The sequence below is a fragment of the Quercus lobata genome, chromosome 11, assembly GCF_001633185.2.
Source record: "Quercus lobata isolate SW786 chromosome 11, ValleyOak3.0 Primary Assembly, whole genome shotgun sequence".
NCBI lineage: Eukaryota > Viridiplantae > Streptophyta > Magnoliopsida > Fagales > Fagaceae > Quercus > Quercus lobata.
Genome location: NC_044914.1, coordinates 34,743,428 through 34,763,558, shown reverse-complemented (window position 1 = coordinate 34,763,558; position 20,131 = coordinate 34,743,428). Strand labels below are relative to the sequence as shown.

The 20,131-nt window shown below is 33.8% G+C and overlaps 1 protein-coding gene across 2 annotated transcripts; it reads left to right on the top strand.

Moving 5' to 3' along the window:
- Positions 1-3,372: 3,372 nt before the first annotated feature.
- LOC115968350 (CBS domain-containing protein CBSX2, chloroplastic-like) lies at positions 3,373-12,379 on the top strand. 2 transcript variants are annotated; one of them, XM_031087730.1, is made up of 8 exons: positions 3,373-3,838; positions 5,398-5,485; positions 5,570-5,634; positions 7,731-7,779; positions 8,013-8,065; positions 11,149-11,264; positions 11,687-11,744; positions 11,842-12,379. In XM_031087730.1, exons 1-8 carry the CDS (start codon positions 3,596-3,598, stop codon positions 11,914-11,916), a joined length of 747 nt encoding a protein of 248 aa, XP_030943590.1. In that variant the 5' UTR covers positions 3,373-3,595; the 3' UTR covers positions 11,917-12,379. The 2 variants fall into 2 exon arrangements, with proteins under 2 accessions (XP_030943590.1, XP_030943591.1); XM_031087731.1 differs by lacking the exons at positions 7,731-7,779; positions 8,013-8,065.
- Positions 12,380-20,131: the final 7,752 nt, after the last annotated feature.

Sequence of the window (20,131 nt, the reverse complement as noted above, 5' to 3'; positions counted from 1 at the left end):
GTGTATTAGGCTATATCTAATGACTAGATTTCAAGCAAACAGAGAAATGATTACGAAGGTGGAATCTGAGTTGTGTCCTAAGATAAGGAAGAGGCTGTACAAGGAGAAGTTGGCATGCAGCAAGTGGATAGCATGTTGGGCTGGTCGTATGAAGTTTGAAGTGAAGAATGGGCTTGAGAGTTTCATTGTGGACTTGGAAGAGAAGAAATGCAGCTGTAGGAAGTGGGACATAGTTGGCATACCATGTTGCCATGCCATTTCTTGCATATTTTTCAACAGAGAAGATGCTGAAAAGTATGTCAATGCTTGCTACAAAAGGACTACCTACATTGATTGCTATGAACCCATTATAGAGCCCATCAATGGCCAGAATATGTGGGGTCCTAGTGGACTGCCACCTGTGCAACCCCCTATCAAGAGGAGACCTCCTGGCAGGCCTAAGAAGAAGAGGGCACTGGAGCCTGATGAACCTAGAAGTCACAGAAAAAAAAGAGGCCTAGGCATCTCAAAACAATGCAAGTTATGTGGGAAATTAGGACACAACAAGAGGAGCTGCAAGGGAGAAGTAGGAGGGAACTCCTCCTTGCCTGGGAGTGCATCCCAAGCCAGTAGGACCACTACAAGGGTAAGTATACACTTTGACTTAGATATCCTCATTGTTTTGTTTTTCAGTTGGCAAACTATTAATTGTTATTGTGCTTATGCTTGCAGGCAGCCAAGGATGCTCAGCCAACAGTACACAGGGCACAACCAAGCTCTAATGATGATGTGACCACTGATAACCAGTCCAATCGAAGACCAAAAAAACAGAGGAAGAGAAGTGCAGTCACTACTGAAACCTTGAATGCAACTGGGAATGCAGCAAGATATATGGCAGCAATGAGATCTGCTAAAAGATAGCAAACTGAAGCAGGACCTTTCTTTTTGTTGTGCTATATGTTGAAGCACTCTTCATATATTTATGTAACTGCTAGAACAATTGGCATATGTTTATGGGCTGACCAAATCCTTTTTTGTATGAATGTGCTTTGTCACATATTTTGTAATTATTGTGGTACACCAAAAACTACCATTGGTGTTAAATATTTTGTAATTATTGTGGTACACCAAAAACTACCATTGGTGTTAAATATTTTGTAATTATTCTCCCATTGTTATGATGATTCAGCTTCCATTATTCAGATTTGCTTTGCTGGTTTTAGCTTTGGTTTTTAAAATGCTTAAACTCAAATTTGCTGGTTTTTAGCTTTGCTGGGCAGTTTGGTGATTATGCAGATTTGGTGAGCATTGGAGTTTAATGTGCTGGGAGTAGCCACTTTAATGTGTAATGATGTATGATGTATGAATAAATGTGTAATGATGTATGAATAAAGAGCTGCTGGTTTGGTAAGTTATGCAGAAACTATGCAGGTTTGGTAAATTATGCAGGCTGCTGGTGATGCATGCAGGTTTGGTAAATTTTGCAGCCAGCTCCTTTAATACATAAAGAGAATTTTGCAGCCATGCCATTTCTTGCATATTTTGCAACCAGTTGCTCTCTAAATTGCAGTATCAATTTGCAGTATCAAATTGCTTTGTCAAATTGCTGTTTCCATTCAATTATGTTGTGTCAAATTGTTGTGTCAAATTGCTGTTTCCATTCAAAATTGCAGTGTCAAATTGACAGTTGATGCACAAACACTTAACAAACACTTAACAATAATGCACAAACACTTAACAAACACTTAACAAATTGACAGTTGATGCACAAACTGCTTTGGCACAAACACTTAACAATAATGTAATAAATTGGTACACAAATCATAGATTAATTAGAAAGATTATATTCCATTGCTAAAGTCTTGGATTGCAAAGAGAATTACACCAAAAAATCAGGCCTTTTCCCACTACTACAAACCAACACATTCCAACACAAATTATGGCCTTTTTCCACTAATACATACACCAAAATTCAGGCCTTTTGCCACTAATACATACAACAAAATTCAGGCCTTTTTCCACTAACACCTACCCACCTAATGACCCATTCCCCCCCACCTATTTAGCCAACCAGAAGAAGCATCAAACAAAGTAGTATCTCACTTATCACCAGAGACAGCCCCAGGCAAATGAGCAGCCTCTTCTCTCTCTTCCTGTAGCCTACAATGGCAGCTTCAAGGGTCAAAATCCGTTGCCTCTGCTCCGGAATCAGCACCTTCCCACGCTCGCAGATTTCATCATCAAGCCACTGAAAAAATTTACACTTGCGTCCAACCTGACACCCAAGGACCAGATAAATGATGTTAAATGAACAACCAAAATCATGAAAAACAGTAACAAATAGTATTAGCAAATACTACCTTACCAGAAACTAAAATAGTATTAGCACAATGTTCTTGTATTAGCACAATGTTCTTGTATTAGCACAATTTATATTGTCAGCAACAAGCTGAGTTTTTTTTTTTTTTTTTTCCTTAAATTTTTTAAAATTTTTATTTATTTAAGAAAAGAAATTCTGGGTTAGACTTAGACTAAAGGGGATTGCAAGATTGAAGCAAGATTGAAACGAAAATGAACCTGAAGTGCTTCCAAAGTTAAAAACCCAGAAATTTAAAAACATTACAAAGAGAGATACTACCTTACCCAGTAATTTGGACAACCGTAGAACCTTCTTCCAGGGTTGTCAGGTGTCCATGAAACGACCACAACGGGTCTCTCCGAGCAGAAGCATCGGGCTGGGCCCCTTTTCCTCAAGCTTCCACTCGATGACATCGAGCTTGAATCCATGGAAAGCAGTTGATTTGAAGATGGTTTTTGAGTTCGTGACTGGTGACTGGTGAGGGACTTCAATCCGTGTGGTGACTGATGAGCGAGGAGCTGAGGAAATTTGGGGGTTAGGGATTTCTATCTGACTGATTTGGGGTTTTGTTTGGTTAGGGACCGTCACGTGAGTGGCACGTGACTACTAAGGGCGGGAATAACTAACAGTAGCAGTCAGGTTACTGTAGACCCATTATTTTATTATTGATTATCAATGCCGTTTGCCACATCAGCAATATCCGTTTATGAAGTAACGGTGGGGACCAAAATGGAACCGTTTTTCTGGAGAGGGACTAAAAGTGGTAAAAAAAAAACTTAGGGACTAAAACGGGAATCGGGTCAAAATGTAGGGACCAAAATGTGATTTTCGCCAAAAATTTATGTTTAAATGTTATAAAAATATGCTTTTAAAATATTAATATTATTTAAACATTAAAAAGGGTTATTTAAATAACCCTGCCAACTGCCGACCAACCCCTATAGCGTTCTTTGCTCCGAAAAGTCTCACCGACCAATTGGCATTTTCCTCATTTTGAATTTTTTAAATTATAAAAAGAAAAACCCGAAAAGGAAAGGTAATAAAGTCAGGAATAGGAAGCCGCAGTTGAGAGAGAGCAGGAGAGAGTACCGTACACTATTTCTGAAACTCTGAAATCCCAAATCAAATCCAATCTTCTCTCAGATTTCTCTCTTCAAAATATTAAAAAAAAAAAAAAAAAGCTAAAGCTGTCAGAACAGTATCCACAGAAAAAGCCATAAAGATTAAAGACTCTGGTCTAGTCTAGTGTGGCGAACCATGAACTCGATCTCTCTACCAAATTCTCAACTCCTCACACCATGGCCTAACTCACTTCTTCTCCATTATCCCAATCACTTTCCTTCTTCTTCTTCTTCTATCTTTCCCTCTTACACTTACACACCACCTTCGTCTCTCGCTACTCCTTCTCTCTCCAAACGACGCCGTTTCCATTTCTCCGCCGGCGGCGGCCGGCTCGTCGTCTCCGCTTTGTCCGGCGTCGGCGTTACCAACTCTATCCCGGTGAGTCTTTTATGATTTCAGAGAAAGAAAGTAGTTATTGGACCCCGAGGGAATTTTATTTTTATTTATTTGTCACATTTAAATTTGGAAAGGCTTTTGATGGCTATAGTTTTTTATTTTTATTTTTATATAATATGGTTTTCACTGTGTTTGCTTTACCAATATCTGAACCTGAACTTACTGAACATGAGTGAAAACATAATATAATACATATATCTCAGTATCTGTCTATATATATGTATGTAACTATGTATAATAGTCAGTAACCCTTGTCTTGGTTCAACAAATTATGATTTTTTTTTTTTTTTTATAAAAAAATTATGAAATTTGATAAGAAGCACGGACACTTCATTTGAGGTGCGGTACCTGTGTCGTAAATATTGTGTAATGTTAGAATTTTTCAAAAATTGCTCCTGTCCATGTCTGTAGGGTTTTATAGGAGAATCCTTATAGAATTTATACTGGATTAAAAAAATACATATCAGAATAATGACTAGCAAATATGTGGGCTTTGATTTTATTTATATTTTATATATAGAGGAGTGGCGCTAGCTACAAGTTCTACTACATTAAGTTTACAAACTGAATCATAGATAGGCAATTCAAATTTTCAGTTATGAGTTGGTTGAAGCCAACCAATCACGTTTATTGCCACATTAGTTTGCCAGCTTTATGTAGTAAAACTTGTAGTGCATTTAACATTTTCCTATATAGATATATAGATACAGATTGATTTGCGTTTTTATGTATTTTGACATTATATGGAGATTTACTAAGTGGCCAGTTTTCATTTCCGGGAATTTTTTTGGCAAAACATTGCCTGTTCCAAAGTTCAAATTAGATGTCAAAACCTCTTTTTTTCCCATCATATATATATATATATATATGTTTCTTTGCTCTGTTTTTTTTTTTTTTTTTTTTTTTTGTTGGCTGTAGTCAACGAACGTTAGATATGGTTGAACTATCTATTATCAAATTTCCACATGGAAAAGACATCTACTATTTATTTTTCTCTCTGCCCCTTCTCATTGTAACAAGGGAGATAGCTAGATGTTTTTGAAGTTCTTGCAAAGTAGACCAATTCTGCTTCCACATGTAGATTGAAGAGCACACCCTTGTTTAAGCTTCTAATCGCACGCTTTTGACATCTTGCTAAAATTTTCCAAACACATGCTAGTTGCCAGTGCAATTTTTATAATACTGCTAGGGAGCAAGGCACATGCCTTGAATGTGCTTGTTTACAGCAAATTAAGATTTCAATCATTTACTACAAAATAGACTCAAATATGGTGTAGTTAAGGTAAAATTGGAAAGTCACAAATTTTGTTTATGAGGTATTGAGGTATGATGTTTCTTTGTGTAGCTTACTTGCCTTTGCCATTGTATAAGGTAGATGCATTTTTCAATTATGTTTCATGTCTATTTGTATCCTTTTCGTCTCTTTATCTTTCCAATGCTGATTTTGTTTGCTCTTTTTATATCTTCTGGTTGGGGAGTGGGGAGACTACATTTATTTTTGCATTTAGAATTTATTTGATAGTTTGATCTTGATATTTCAGCCTAGAGGCGGAACATATACTGTTGGTGATTTTATGACAAAGAAGGAGGAACTACATGTTGTAAAACCTACAACTACTGTTGAAGAAGGTATTACTGATATTTGGGCTTGTACTTCTGGGAATATCCTATGATTAATTCAGTGTTTTTATTCATTGTCTTTTGTTGTTACAGCTTTGGATGCTCTTGTAGAGAAGAGAATAACTGGTTTTCCTGTTATTGATGATCAATGGAAATTGGTAAATCTATTTTTGTTTTAATTATGATAGGAAAGAAAATAAATAACACACATGTGCACACACACATATATGGCATAATACGATGCAACATCTTTTGGCATATGAACAGTTCATTATTTTAAATCTTGAATTGTAGATATGTATAGTTGACAACATAAATTATATTGTTGTTTGATGTAATGTTTTAACAGCAGCTATGTTTCTTGGAGATAGTTATCTGTGGAATGCTAAAGAATGATATACAGAAAATTATGATATTTGGTTTGTGCTTGATATATATTTCCTAAAATAAATATGTCTGAGTGCCAAGTGCTGGAAGCAAAATGTTGGCTACCATCTTATTGCATTAGAATAAAAATTTTGGCACTTCAATTATGTGTTAAGCACAGTAAAACTTGAGAAAAGAGAGGAACAATAGAACCTTTTTATGGGGTTGAATGCCAAAATCATCTTCTCAAGGAATCCATTTTAAGATCATTAGTAGCGTCTGGATTCAATATCCACATCCCACGTTTTGCATTTTTGGCTTTTTTTTTTTTTTTACTAGCACCTCTTGGTGCATTAAGGCAAATGAATAGTAACCCAGCAGTGAACAGTAACTTTATTATTATTATTATTTTTTATTGTTTTCAGTTTTTAGCAAAATAAGTAGTATCCAAACAGACCCTTTGTATGATTAATTGACGACTTTGGATAGTATCCCCGCATCATCTTATCTAGAGTTTTTAGATCTTTTGAATCTTAATTACCAAGGGAAAAAAAAAAGGTTCAATGCACATATTGTGTATCCAAACAAGCTCCTCTTTCAAATAAAATTATTTATCTTACAAAAATAAAAATTTGAGAAACATTTTCTGTTGAAAATAGAGATTAGGAAATTTTTACTTATGAGAAAAAAAAAGGAAATAGTTACTCTGTTTGGAAGATCTGGGGAAAATGCCCTTTTGCTCTATGGCTGTGAGATATCTCCTGTAGTCTTGTTAATATTGTTAGGACTATATGAGTTAATGAAATATTAGGAGAGTGCACCAAGTTAACTGTGAAAATGTTTCTTTTAGAGTGTTTATAGAAGAGGGAATTTGAGCCCTTTCTATGTTGCACCAAGTACAATGTGAAACTTGCATGAAGACTGAGTATCAAACATGTTGAATCGAGAACATTGTTCTGGTGACAATATGGTATGTTGTATATGATCTTAAATTATGTCATTATTTCCTTCTCTCTGCTGGGGCTTTCCCTTGCAATATGAGTTTTACAGATTTTGGGGAGTTCGTTATGCTTTGTAGACAAGGAAGTGATGGGTGTGCTGTTTCCCCTTTACTCACCTTTGCTAGAACTTTGAGTGGATTGCCATGGGTAGAAGGAGATGTGGAAGTGTGGATGTAGGGAATGGGTAGGAGTGAGGATATGAGCTAAAGTACTTATGCCATATAATAGAAATTTTGCAATGATCATATAAATACCTTATCTAAATTGGAGTCCAGAGGCTGGGCATGCTACTTTTGCCAAAAGCAGTGGCACAACCACCCTTCGTGGGCCCCCAAAAATTTTAAATTTTTTTCATAATACACACATATATAAAGGTTGGCCCCTTAAAATAAGAGCAAGTCCCCAAGAATTTGAGTTTTATTTAATATAAATCCTACATTTACTTGATTTTATCTTTTGAGCAAACTTAGGACTAACAAAATACTTCTGTCCAAATTGTGAACTCCCTTGGGTTGACTTGTTAGTTTTAGGGTGGTATGATATTGAATTAAGAACCTACTCAGCTTAGTATGTAGATGATAATTAGATCCCTTTTAAAATATAACGAGCTAGTATCCAATTTTTCTTGTTCAAGATGGTACCTTTAAGTGACTATGGATGATTGATTTTCTTTTATTTTATTTTTGGTTGATGAGATTTTTATTATTGTCCACTTCTATTGGTAAGTTGATTAATAATAATAATAGTAATAAGTTGATTAATAATCAATTATAAAAGTTGATTAATAATAATAAAATTATTATTATTATCTGAATGGGTCAAATAATTAGTTCATATGAGTTTGATTTGCCTCAAGGCGTTGACTTGTGGTTGTTTTTATGAGGCAGGTTGGTGTCGTTTCAGACTATGACCTGTTAGCACTTGACTCGATATCAGGTAGTATGGAAACTATGACGCCAAATTTGAGATGTTTGTGGAATAATTAGATACATTTCATTAACTTCAAATAAATATATATATTTTAATTACAATATCAGAAGACACATGATTAGAAATTAAATTTACTAATAATTTGTCACAATAACAATTTAGGCCTGTCCGTCACAATAACAATTTAGCTATCAATTTTTTGTAAAACAGCTACTTATTTGTTCTTTTATGAATATTAGGTGGCAATCAAAGTGACACAAATTTGTTTCCTGATGTCGATAGTTCATGGAAAGTACGTAAGAATGGTCCTCTTCCAAATACTAGTTCTCTATCATGATTAAATTTTGTCCATTGCTTGTGCTGCTATGGGATTCTTGTTGGAGGAACTTTGGGAATGGGTAATACTTAGGTGCAATACATTTGGTTCCCCAGTTAGATTCAAACACATGTTTGTATTATCCAATATAGTGCAAACAATATAATTTTTTGCCAAGTAGAATTAAAATCTTAAAATCCACTTATGTGTTTAAATTTAATTGGGGAACCTTTTGTATTGCGCCCAAGGACCTGTACCTAAGTTTTCTCCTTTGGGAATATGGTTGAAGTTGATGTTGTAAATCTGCTAATATTCATAAAGATGCAGTATATTGACCCGCCTTGGACATGAACACACGTGCAAGTGCATTGTGTACACAATGTACACATGTGAACACTTGTGCATGCACACATGGTCCTCTTCAGCAAGACTGTTGGAATTGAGAATCTTCTCAAGAGGAACTAACTTCTATGTTTAGGGGTGTAGGCTACATGATAGGGGGCACCATGAACTTAGAAATAAGAAGTCAAGATAAAAACCATGGTTATGCCAGCATTTTATTGCAGCTGCCATCCGTTGATATTTTGAAGTAGGGTTGTGAGTCATACAGCCATTAGAATTGCCTGCTTAGAGACTGTAAATCATTAAGATTTTTTTACGAGTTCTATATATGCAATGAGAAAGTTAAACATCAATTTTCCTAGTCTTATAATATCATGGATTTTTGTATAAACTATACCATTTGGGTACAAGTGATAGACATACCTTGTTACAACATGACTATCTTTTTTGCATGTTTCCTTTCAAGTTCTTGGAGCATTGCAGTAACATAGTTGCTGCCTAATCTGTTTGAGGAGGTGGTATCTAATGAGACCTTCCTCTCACAGCATGTGGGACCTGTAGATGTTGGATATCTAATCTGCAACTTAACTATTCTTGCCTTTGTTCTGGCTATAGTCCATTAGCAGCCTTAAACTCAACTGACTGGGATTTGTTATATGGATCATTATATAACAGTATTCACTGTTTAGGGCCATATCGCTAGTTACCTCTCTAAAAAACCTTAACTTTTATTTGTAAGTTCTACCTGTCATTTTGGCCTTTGTTTTGCTTTTTTTACTACTACATCACAGCATTGGTAAAAGGGGATTTAAGCGCAATGTGGCAAAGTGCCAGGGGTGAAGCGCTTTTTACACCTAAACTGAAGTGAATTTGAAAAGGCATACCTAAACTGCACTTTTGTGCACTTTTTTTGTTCTTATGAAAAAGATAAAGAACTTTTTAAATGTAATTGTTAGATCTTAATACTAATGATATGGGCCCCTGATTTCTTACATGAGTTACATCTTTTTTATGGACTGGCTCAATCTCTCTCAAATCCATTCCCCTGCCCTGCCTATTTTGGACTGGCTATATCCTTTCTCTCTCTCCCAAAATCCAATCCCTTTTTTTCTTCAAGAATTTTATTTGGGTGCACCAGACAAATTTCTAGGAAACCTGCCAGCCCCATTATATAACAAATATTGGTCTGTTTGAAGCTGTTTGGATGCCATGAAAATTGTTGGAATAGAAAAGGATCAGGATTATGAATGTGCTATTTCAAGCTTTTTTTTGAAAATTTGTGTTTTTTATTTTAAATAAATTTATTGTTTATTAATAACTGTTTAAAAAAAATGTGTTGTGCCTAGGGTCCTGGAGGCCTTCGCTAGTGAGTGCACCTCACACTTCACCGCCTGTATTGCACATATCTAAACCATCTCAATCAACTCTTGCTTATTTTATCCATAATTGGTGCCATCCCATGTTATCATAAATAAAAAGGGTCATGAAACCTTTGGAATCCCAATCACATTATTTTTATAACTTATAAGTAATGAAATTTTATTTAGAAAAAGGGGATTATATGAGAGCAATGCAACAAATTAAGACCTAAAATTACAAAGATCCATGAACTCTAAAAGAGAAAAACAACTAACATTTCCAATATTTCTCTACCAATCAAACAAAGATCTAAAAAGGCAGAGACTCAAATGAAGCAAAGATGCTTCAATCCCATCAAATGATCTAGCATCGCATTTCTTCCAAATAGACCATATTGCACAGGGATATAAACTTCCACATGTCATAGCTAAAATTGCCTTTGAATCTGCTTCTTGAACAGACTAGGAGGTCTTTCCTCAAGCAAGGCATAACCTAGGAAACATCAAAACTAGAGAAAACCATAGACTGTACCTCCCAACCAATGGCACAATGAAGGAAAAGATGATTTATATTCTCCCCATCCACTTTGCAAATATAACTCAATCCGTAATCCATTGTAAGTTTTTACCACATGCAGCAGTCCAAGTGGAAATCAGTCACAATATTCTCAGATAACATGTAAAACTTGAATTTATTTGAGAATTTTATTGCCTACTTTAGGGATTGCAATGGACTCATGCCAGTTGGTTTGATATGTTACAGCAAGTTTTTTTTTTTTTTTTGGAAAAAATATAAACATTAAAGAGCAACTGAAAGTTATGAAACATGTTTGGCCTAGTTCATGCTATATAGGTTTTATGTTCAATTCTTATTTGATTCAATTGGTACAATCACTTTCATGATGACTTCGTAATTTTATTTGTAACTTATTTTGTCATTTGGGTGGATTTGGTATGGGCAGCTATGTCACTGCAGTTTTGACTGTGTTAGAAAATTTCAGATGTGAAGTAATTGACTTATATAACATGAACATGACTTTACTCAAGTGCTTGATTTAACTTTGCAGAATAAAATATATTGGTCATTAGTATCGTCCCTTTTTTTGTCAAGCCAGAATCTTTGTATATGCAAAACAGTCCTAATTAATGTAGGCTGCACTTCACTTGCTAAAATCATATGCCATGTGTGAGTCCACTAAGATGGAGTCATACCCTAGCCTAGAACCTAAAGCCATCTTGTTGCTCTTTGTTTTGTAATTCTTGAGCTTACTCCTCAGATAGAAGAGATTCCCTCTCAATGAATTCAATGAATTGTGTGAATAATTTCTTACTTCTTGCAATTCTGGATAATTTTTGCAGACATTCAATGAGATACAGAAATTGATTGGTAAGAATAATGGTAAGGTTGTCGGGGACTTGATGACTCCTGCTCCACTTGTTGTTCGTGAATCCACCAATCTGGAAGATGCTGCTAGGTATTATTATTGTTATATATTGTTGATTCTATAATATATATATATATATATGTATGTGTATATATATATTTTTAAATGTTTTTAAAGAGAGTTTTCTGTGAATTTGTGAGTGTATATGTTTAGTTCTCTGTCACATCATATTTTTTACGTGATAATTCACTTGCACAGCACCATATTTTGCACTTTCTCAAACATTCTATGAACTGTAGCAGGGATGGGACTTATTGTTTCTTACAAATTTGTGGTTTTGTCATTACTATGCATATGTTTTCTACAAATTGTGACCCCAAACCACATGTTTAATATGAAATTGATGATGTGCTGAAATGTGCAGTTTGACACAGTTTATGGTGTTGGTCTTTTTCCTGTCTATGTAAAAAATTGGAACCCTGAATGCTCTAAAATTTTGTTCCCAATTCCAGGTTGTTGCTTGAAACAAAATACCGTCGATTGCCTGTAGTAGATGGTGATGGTAAACTGGTAAGAATTTTACTCTCATGCTTTTCTGTTGAAATTTCATTTTAGAAGCTTGGCAGCAGTGGGTAGTTTCTGAATGGCATGTGATTAAATGTGGAAGGTTGGAATCATAACAAGGGGAAATGTTGTTAGAGCTGCGCTTCAGATAAAACGTGCCAGTGAGAAGTCAACATAGTTGAGCATGATTTTGGTGGAATTGCTCTGCTGATAGAATGCGAGTCTGAATAGTTGCCATAATTCATAGATGCGAAAGATATGTAACCTTTGAATCACATTGATGCAACAATCTTTTGGCATCGCAGTTGTGCAGTCTCTTGCTCCAGAGTTGTTTGTTGAGCCAACAATATCATTTGGAGGAAGGTGTATAATTGCTGTCCTAGTTATCTTCTTGGCCATTATTTTAGAGGTAAGTGATTGATTGATTCCCGTCCCTAGGCCTTTTTATTATGCAGTGGTTTATAGCAAGCTCGCGCTAGTCATCTTCAGTTAATGTCCTTTTTAAGTTTGGTTAAATTGCGAAATATTGGTTAGGAGCAGAGTTGATTTGGTGCAGTGTAAGCTGACTTTTATATTGTAATCTGCAGTGTGTTACAATTTACATTTATGAAAGTATATATATATATTTGTTATAGTCCAAATTAGTATTACAAATTTAAATAAGTAAAAAAAAATTGCAAATTTAAGTAAAAGTTCAAATCTAGCTGACTGCTACTGCATTAAGGTCGCTGACTCCAACCATACAGGGCTAGCAATTTTAGCTAGACTGACTCTCAAATGGTGCAGGTAAAAAGGAAACGATTGTAAGAGTGGCCTCTGCAGCAACCTAGTGATACATGGTATAGTTATTTCATTTATTTAATATAAATAAATACTAGCCATAGAAAGAATCTAGTCTGATATTTTGAACGATCCCTTGATTTTCAATAGCAAAACTTCTGTCTAACCCATTCTTCAATCGAGGTCTCCAAGAGAAGGCACTTTCTATTTCTATTTCTATTGAAGAAAAGCGAGAAACCTCTTTTAGATATGAAGATTATTAATTCTTAGGTGAAACTTAGTGAGTTGAAAGTGTCACATATGTAGCCTTTGACTAAGAATAAAAAGGAAAATCGACCATACTTGTGCTGATAAGGAAGGAAATATAAAAAAAGACAAATTTGAAATTAAGATGGTATATGAACTTATTTCTGCAAGTGTGGTCATCCGCATAATATTATAGATTTTTTAAATGCAATATGCCCAAGTTTTACCATTGAGATTATATATTATCACAAGTATACTCAGCGTAAGAACTTAACCAATTCAAATTGCCTAAGGATGCTACTTTGGACGGGCATGTTCAGACGTGACTTTCTTGGAAACTTGCCTTGCTTAGCTCTGGCACAGCTCCTAGAGATCGCTTATGGTCTTGAGGCTTCCAAAGCCAGAAGAGATTGAAGATTGGCTTCCCTTGGGATATGAAGAAAGGCTACTGAATACTAAGAGAAGGCTGTTGATAAATGGTTGGGCACCACAGTTGCTGATATCAGAACATGCGGCTGTGGGAGGGTATGTGATGTATTGTGGATGGAACTCTACCATGGAGGGTGTGAGTGCTGGTGTGCCAATGATCACGTGGCCGCTTTCATCAGAGCAATTCTTCAATGAGAATTTTATCACTGATGTGATAACGGTGGCGGGGGGGAGGGGGGGGGGGGGATTTCAATAGGGAATGAGGAGTGGGTATCATGGCATGCTGAGCCTTAGGTGACTGCGAAGAGGGAGAAGGTGACCATGGCAGTGTATGGATTAATGGGGTAACAATGAAGTTGAGGTGGTGGAAATGAGAAAGAGAGTGAAAGAGTTGGGGGAAAAGGCAAAAGAGAGCTGGTGAAGAAGATGGCTCTTCTTATGTCAATGTGGAGTCTTTCATAGAAGAGCTCAGGTCTTTCCTGCAAAGAGAGAGTCTGGAAACTGCCGGAGATCAGATCAAGAATGATTTGTTGGTGGTTTAGTGAGTAACTGCTTACACTGTCGTTTTTTGCTTGATTAGTAATTAGTAATTACTATGGTCTTGAAAGCATTGCATTTTGTTTTTCACGACATAATTTCTTACGAGGACCACTACTGCCAGTGGCAACTAGATATACGGGATTTCTCTTCCTTCAATAAAACATTAAACAAGATGAGGATATGATCATGTGACTGACTAAAAAAAATGCGTCCTCTGTCTTATTATTAAAAAAAAAAAAAAAAAAAAAAAAAAAAAACCCAACTGGTGATGTCTATTTCAACCTCTTTTTGATTGCATTAAATAAGATTGTTAGGCAGGGACGACCCAACATAATTTGGAGCTAGGTAAAAAAATTTATTCAGGGTCTTTAATATGTAAATATTAATTAAACAAAATTATTTAATACTAATCAAATTAAGGTTAATTTGATACATTAAATACATAAATAATACCAACTAGACTAATGTTAATTTCATATAGAGAATTGAATATCATTGTTGAATTATAAATATTAATAAAAAGAAATAAAAATATATTGCGATTGAAAAAGATACTTTATTTTGGATATAAGACGATGCATAGTTAAATAAAGTTGTAATCTAATTTTTAATTTTATAATAGATATTATTTGATGTATGGTTTTGTAGAATATTAGTTTACAAAAATCAAAGTCTCAAACTATTAGGGGAGATTAATCTATAATTGATGATTTAACACATTTGCAATATCTTTTTGAAATATTTTAGGGTTTTAATTGAGTTAAGGTTCTATTGGTCTTGTACTTTGAGAGTCTTAATGGAAATGAAAAAGAAAAATGCGCTAATTAAAAGTACTATAAAATGTTCAAAATATAAGGTGATATTGTTTCTCATTGATGAACTTCATCAATTTAACTAATGAATGTTTATATCACATTTTTTGTGATTAATAACATGACAATTTGGAAGCTAATAGTAAAATTTGTACATCACTAATAAAAAAAATTGTACAACCTTTAGAAAATATATATAATTTTATAAAAATTTGGGCCTTTAACTATGAAAAATGGGGGTCTTTTTTTCCAAGGAAAATTTTGTTTTTTAGTGGGGCCTTAGGCCTAGGCCTTGAGCCGGCCCTATTGGTAGGGGACAGAGGGCCTCCCTCATAATATACTTGAGGTCCGTTTGGATATAGCTGAAAACTGAAAACTGAAAAACACTGTAGCAAAATAATTTTTAAATGTGTAAATAGTACTGTGAGACCCATTTGTAATAAAAAAATTGCTGAAAAGTGAAATTTGTGGGTCCATAAACAGTACACGATGTGCACTGATTGGTCCAAAAAAATTTGAAAAGTCAAAGTTTGCGGCTACTGTTCATTAAACAGTGCATGAACAGTAGCTGCAACACTCAAAACGCTCAAAAACACGTGAAAAAAAATAAAAATAAAAACCAAACAAAACGCAAACGCAGAAGTTTTCATCCCAATCCAAACGCAACCTTGGTCTCCTAAAACTGAAAATTGCCCAAAAGAACCCAACAAATTATTAGTTATACTTAAGTTATATTTGGTAATTGTTTTCATTTTCTTGTTTTCAAAGGAAAAAGAAAAAAACATTTTTTTTTTCTTTTCTATTTTCAAAATGAAAAACATGCTTGGTTAGTTGAAAGGAAAAACACATTTTCCAAAAACAAAATTCAGAAAATTTGTTTGGTAGTTGTTTTTGAAAAAGTTGAATATTGTTTTGTTTTGTTTTTTTTTTTTTTAATTATTTTTATTCTAATTCAAAAACACATTTGTTTCAAAGTATTTAAAATCCTTACACCTAGAGGAATTATAAAATCAAATGTTTTGTATATAACATTCAAGCTTGAAACTTTAATCATATAAGTAAGACTAAAACTATAACACTTTAATCAAGTGTTATAAAAGATAATCAATAACTAAAGTTTACAATGTGGCATCAATGACAGAGAATCAATTTCATCCAAAAATTAAAATAAAATAAAATAACGTGGCATCAATGATGCCTATTATTTGCTAACATTAATCCTGCGATCTGATCCTTATAAGTTGCCATAGCTTCAGCGGCTTGATCAGTTAAGTCAATAGTGTGCAATGGCTCACCCGAATTATTCCTACCTTGGTTATCAAATATTGAACAGAGTAAACAAGTGATCATTTCTTGTTGCCATTTGAATGAAGTTATGAATTGTGCAACAAGCTCTCATTACATTCCCTTATCGACATGGTTTATAATAGGGCATCATTTTTAAGACTGGAAATGGTGCCTTTAAAATGCCAAAACATCTTTCAATTACATTACAAAGAGAGGAATGTCTATAACTGAAAAGCTTTTTAGCACCTTCAAGACAATCCCCACCTCAAAAGTCTCGTAGATGGCATCTTTCAATATGATACGGAGGTAGAAACCCCAAGGTGCATGGATAACCAGAATCCACTAGATAATAGCCACCTAACAAAAAAAATAATAAGATAGAGACAAGTATGACATGGTGAATGAGGAAAAAAACGGTTACCAAACATAGTTTTAGTCTCCTAATTAGTTTGGTGATTTATAAGAGAATATATGTATATTGAATGATGAGTCATTAAATCATCTAAATAAGTCATGTGATAAAAATACAAATGACTGGTCTTATGAATCCCATGTAGTGAGTTTAGAGGAATTCCCTTTGATCTATAAGTGCTACGATCTATTGCATGTTGTCACTCACTATCTTGTTTTTGGTGGACTGTAAATTATTGACCTTGAGATCCTCAAATGGTGTTACGGAGAATAGCAATCATTGCAAGGACTAATGCACTTAGATGTTTTTAATTTTTAATTTGGCCAAACTGGTTAGTTTTAGGGAATGGCTTGTGTCCAGTGGCCACTGGCCACTGCTCCCCCCTTAGTTTTATAATTTGATGAATATTAGATATATAAGGATAAAATAAATATGACTTTTACTTAATTTTTGTAGATTGTGGAAAAACCAAGTACAATATTTATCATTTTCTAAAGAAAAATACAAATAATTCAAAAATCAATTCTAGTGATGCCATAATGTCAAGCTCTAATTGTTGATATCCCAAATTTTGAAAATCCTAATACAAAATCTTGATAGATTGAAATAAATGAAATTAGTTTGTTGGATTGTGATCCTTAATTGTTAGGTGTTTGTTTTGTTTTTGTTTTTCATAACTTATGTTCAAAATGATGTTGTTTCAACTTTTATTTATTTATTTATAAAGTTTAACTACAAAATTGGTTGTAACATAAGACTACAACCTTATTCAATAAAATAAATATGATTTACATATTTTGAAAATCTAACCGTTAAATTGCATATTCTTTATGTTTTTAATATACATGTCAAATTTTATATCAATCAGATATTATTTACTATATGATCTATAAGTTTATATTTTATACACAATTTTAAACTATAAAAATTTGCAATTTAAACAATTTATTGATGACATAACTATTAATCTTTAATTTTCTAGAAATTTTGTAAGTATGTAGGATGTAAAAAGAAGACATAATCTAATAGTGAATTGGTAAAAATTCATCTCTAATAAAAAAATATTGAATAAGATTATAACTTTTTTTTGCTACCAATAAGATTATAACTTTAAATTATAACTAATTTTATAACTAAATTTTATTTTATTTTATTTCTTAGAGAGGTTGCAATGGTTTTGACTGTTTTGGGATAAAGAAAGTTTGGAGGAGTGAAAAGCCAAGATTGGATTATTATTATTATTTTTTTCCTTTTTTGTGCTAAATAAGCCAAGCTTGGATTGGAATGCTTGGTATGTGGGCGGGATTAAAGAAAGTTTGGAGGAGTGAAAAGCCAAGATTGAATTTTTTTTTTTCCCTTTTTTGTGCTAAATAAGCCAAGCTTGGATTGGAATGCTTGGTATGTGGGCGGGATTAAAATTAATAGCTCTTTGCCGTCTTTTATTTTTCATTTTTGTAACGCACGTGAAAGCCACTACTGTGGTCAACTCTTTCATGTGAGTTTAAAGAGGAGTCCAAATCTTCTGTCTCATCAATTGTGCTCCACTTTATACTCCACCAATAAAACTTAAACAACTAACCTCTCTCATTAAATGAGATAACTTTGACTTTAACACACACCGTTAACGTTAAAATCCCTTTCTTTTTCTTTCTTTCTTTTTTTTCTTTTTTTTTTTCTTTCCGTAGCTTTTGTTCTTCTCTCTGTTTGCAGCTTTTGGTTTCTTCTTTTTTTTTTTTTTTTTTTTTTTTTCCCCTTTCCGCAGCTTTTGTTCTTCTCTTTATTTGCAGCTTTTGGTTTCTTTTATTTCCTCTTCTCCATGTGGCTGACGTTAACAAGGAGTCCAATAAGTTTTGTCTATTGAGAAGCAAAACCCATGTTACTTGCTTTGCATTTTTGCCTCTACTTTTCTCTACAAGCCTGAAGGCAGACTTTGGACCATCAATCTCCACAACTGAGAAATCTGGGTTATCCATTGTGACTACCACTGGGTTTCCTTTGCAGGTATCTTTTGCCCACCAGTTAGAAAAGTCCAATCTTGGAGCCATTAAAGTTTGGAACTTGGAACCTCAAACTGAAAAAGTAACACAAAAATTAAGAACCTTTGAAGAAAAAAAATTTCAGAATCCAGATCTCAAAATTGAGAAATGAGCAAAACCCATTTGAGAAACCAGCTAAGAATCTCGAACAAAACTCATTGGACTCCTTGTTAATGTCAACCACATGGAAAAGAGGAAAAAAAAGAAACCAAAAAAAAAAAAAAAAAAAAGGAAGAGGGAAAAAAAAAACCAAAAGCTGCAAACAAAGAGAAGAACAAAGCTGCAAACAGAGAGAAGAACAAAAGCTGCGAAAAAAAAAAAAAAAAAAAAAAAAAGAAAAAAAAAGAAAGGAATTTTAACGTTAACGGTGTTAAAGTCAGAGTTATCTCATTTAATGAAAGAGATTAGTTGTCCAAGTTTCATTAATGGAGTATAAAGTGGAATACAATTGATGAGACAGAAGATTTGGACTCTTTAAAGAGTGGTCGACCACAAAGTACACCTTGACACTTTTTCTCAAAAAAAAAGTACACCTTGACACACTCACCTCTGCAACCGAAAGTCTTATTACATAGGATTTTGGTTAATGTTTGGCCTTAGGATCCATATTAAATTTTCTATTTTTAAAAATATTTTTTTTTAAATTAAAATAGCAGTCATTATTTTTTTAATTTTCAATAAAATTTTTTCTAAAAATAAAAATTAATGCGTACCTTAAAAATAAACATTAGTAAAATCCCATTACATAACATAAATCTGTGTCACTGAATGTGAAAAGGATCCTATCAATTTATATTACAAACCAATCATAGCATGACTTTTATTAGGCATGAAAACAAGCAACCAAAAAAGACAAAAAAAAAAAGAAAAAAAAAAAAGCAAGAAAACTGAAAATCTCAATCAAAGTATACGTCACTAATGACGGTAGCATCAAAGTTCTTATCTGCTAACTGATTGAGCATTCACGTCGGCAGAGGCAAAAGTTTGACTATTTTAGCATTTATAAAAGTTGTTTTATTTATTTTATATTTTTACTTTTTAATACACCAAATCTCAATAAATTTGTATTTTTAACTATTATATTAAAATAATATAAAAAATTCATTAAAATATAATATAATAAAAAATATCTTTCACCCCAGCCACAACATCCATGTGCCAACACATCCACAACCATAACCCACTGTTACAACCAAGCCCAACACAGCCACAACCACCAACACAACCCATGCCAACCATAACCACAGCCATCAAACCTACAGGAAAAAAAAAAAAAAAATTCAAACACCCAAATTCCGATCTGAGCAAAGATCAACCAAAAATCAACCAAGCACACACAAAAAAACCCAATCAACCAAATTCAGATCTAAGCAAAGAGAGAAAAGAGATGGATTCAAGGACGGTAGCAAGGGCTTGATCCACGGGGTGACCCACGGTGTGATCCACGGCGTGATCCATGACATGATCTAATCCGACACGAGAGAGAGAGAGAGAGGGATGAGAGAAGGAGGAGCTCTGGTCAGAGTCTCAGAGAGGGGAGTAACGGGAGAGAGAGAGATGAGCTGAAAGTCTGAAAGAAAAAAAATAAATAAAAAAAGAAGCAAAAGAATAAAAAAAAAAAATTAAAACAAGTAGCTACAGTAAGCATGTAGCTAAAATTTTTTAGCTATAGCATCACTAATCTACAATATTAAAAAAAATATTTTGTAGTTTGAGGAGGCAAAAATATCATTATAGTAATATGCTTCCATCAATGCTCTTATATATTTGTATTTAAAAAAAAAAATTAAAAAGTTATACATAATAATCTGTAACTAAATACACAAGTATAATGGTAAGATTACAATTTTT

Bases quoted from the DNA above. Each gene is read 5' to 3' on its own strand.
- LOC115968350 (XM_031087730.1), top strand. From the start codon at position 3,596: ATGAACTCGATCTCTCTACCAAATTCTCAACTCCTCACACCATGGCCT. The intron at 5,635-7,730 runs GTAAATCTATTT...TTTATGAGGCAG, and splicing joins TTGATGATCAATGGAAATTG to GTTGGTGTCGTTTCAGACTA. The intron at 7,780-8,012 runs GTAGTATGGAAA...TATGAATATTAG, and splicing joins AGCACTTGACTCGATATCAG to GTGGCAATCAAAGTGACACA.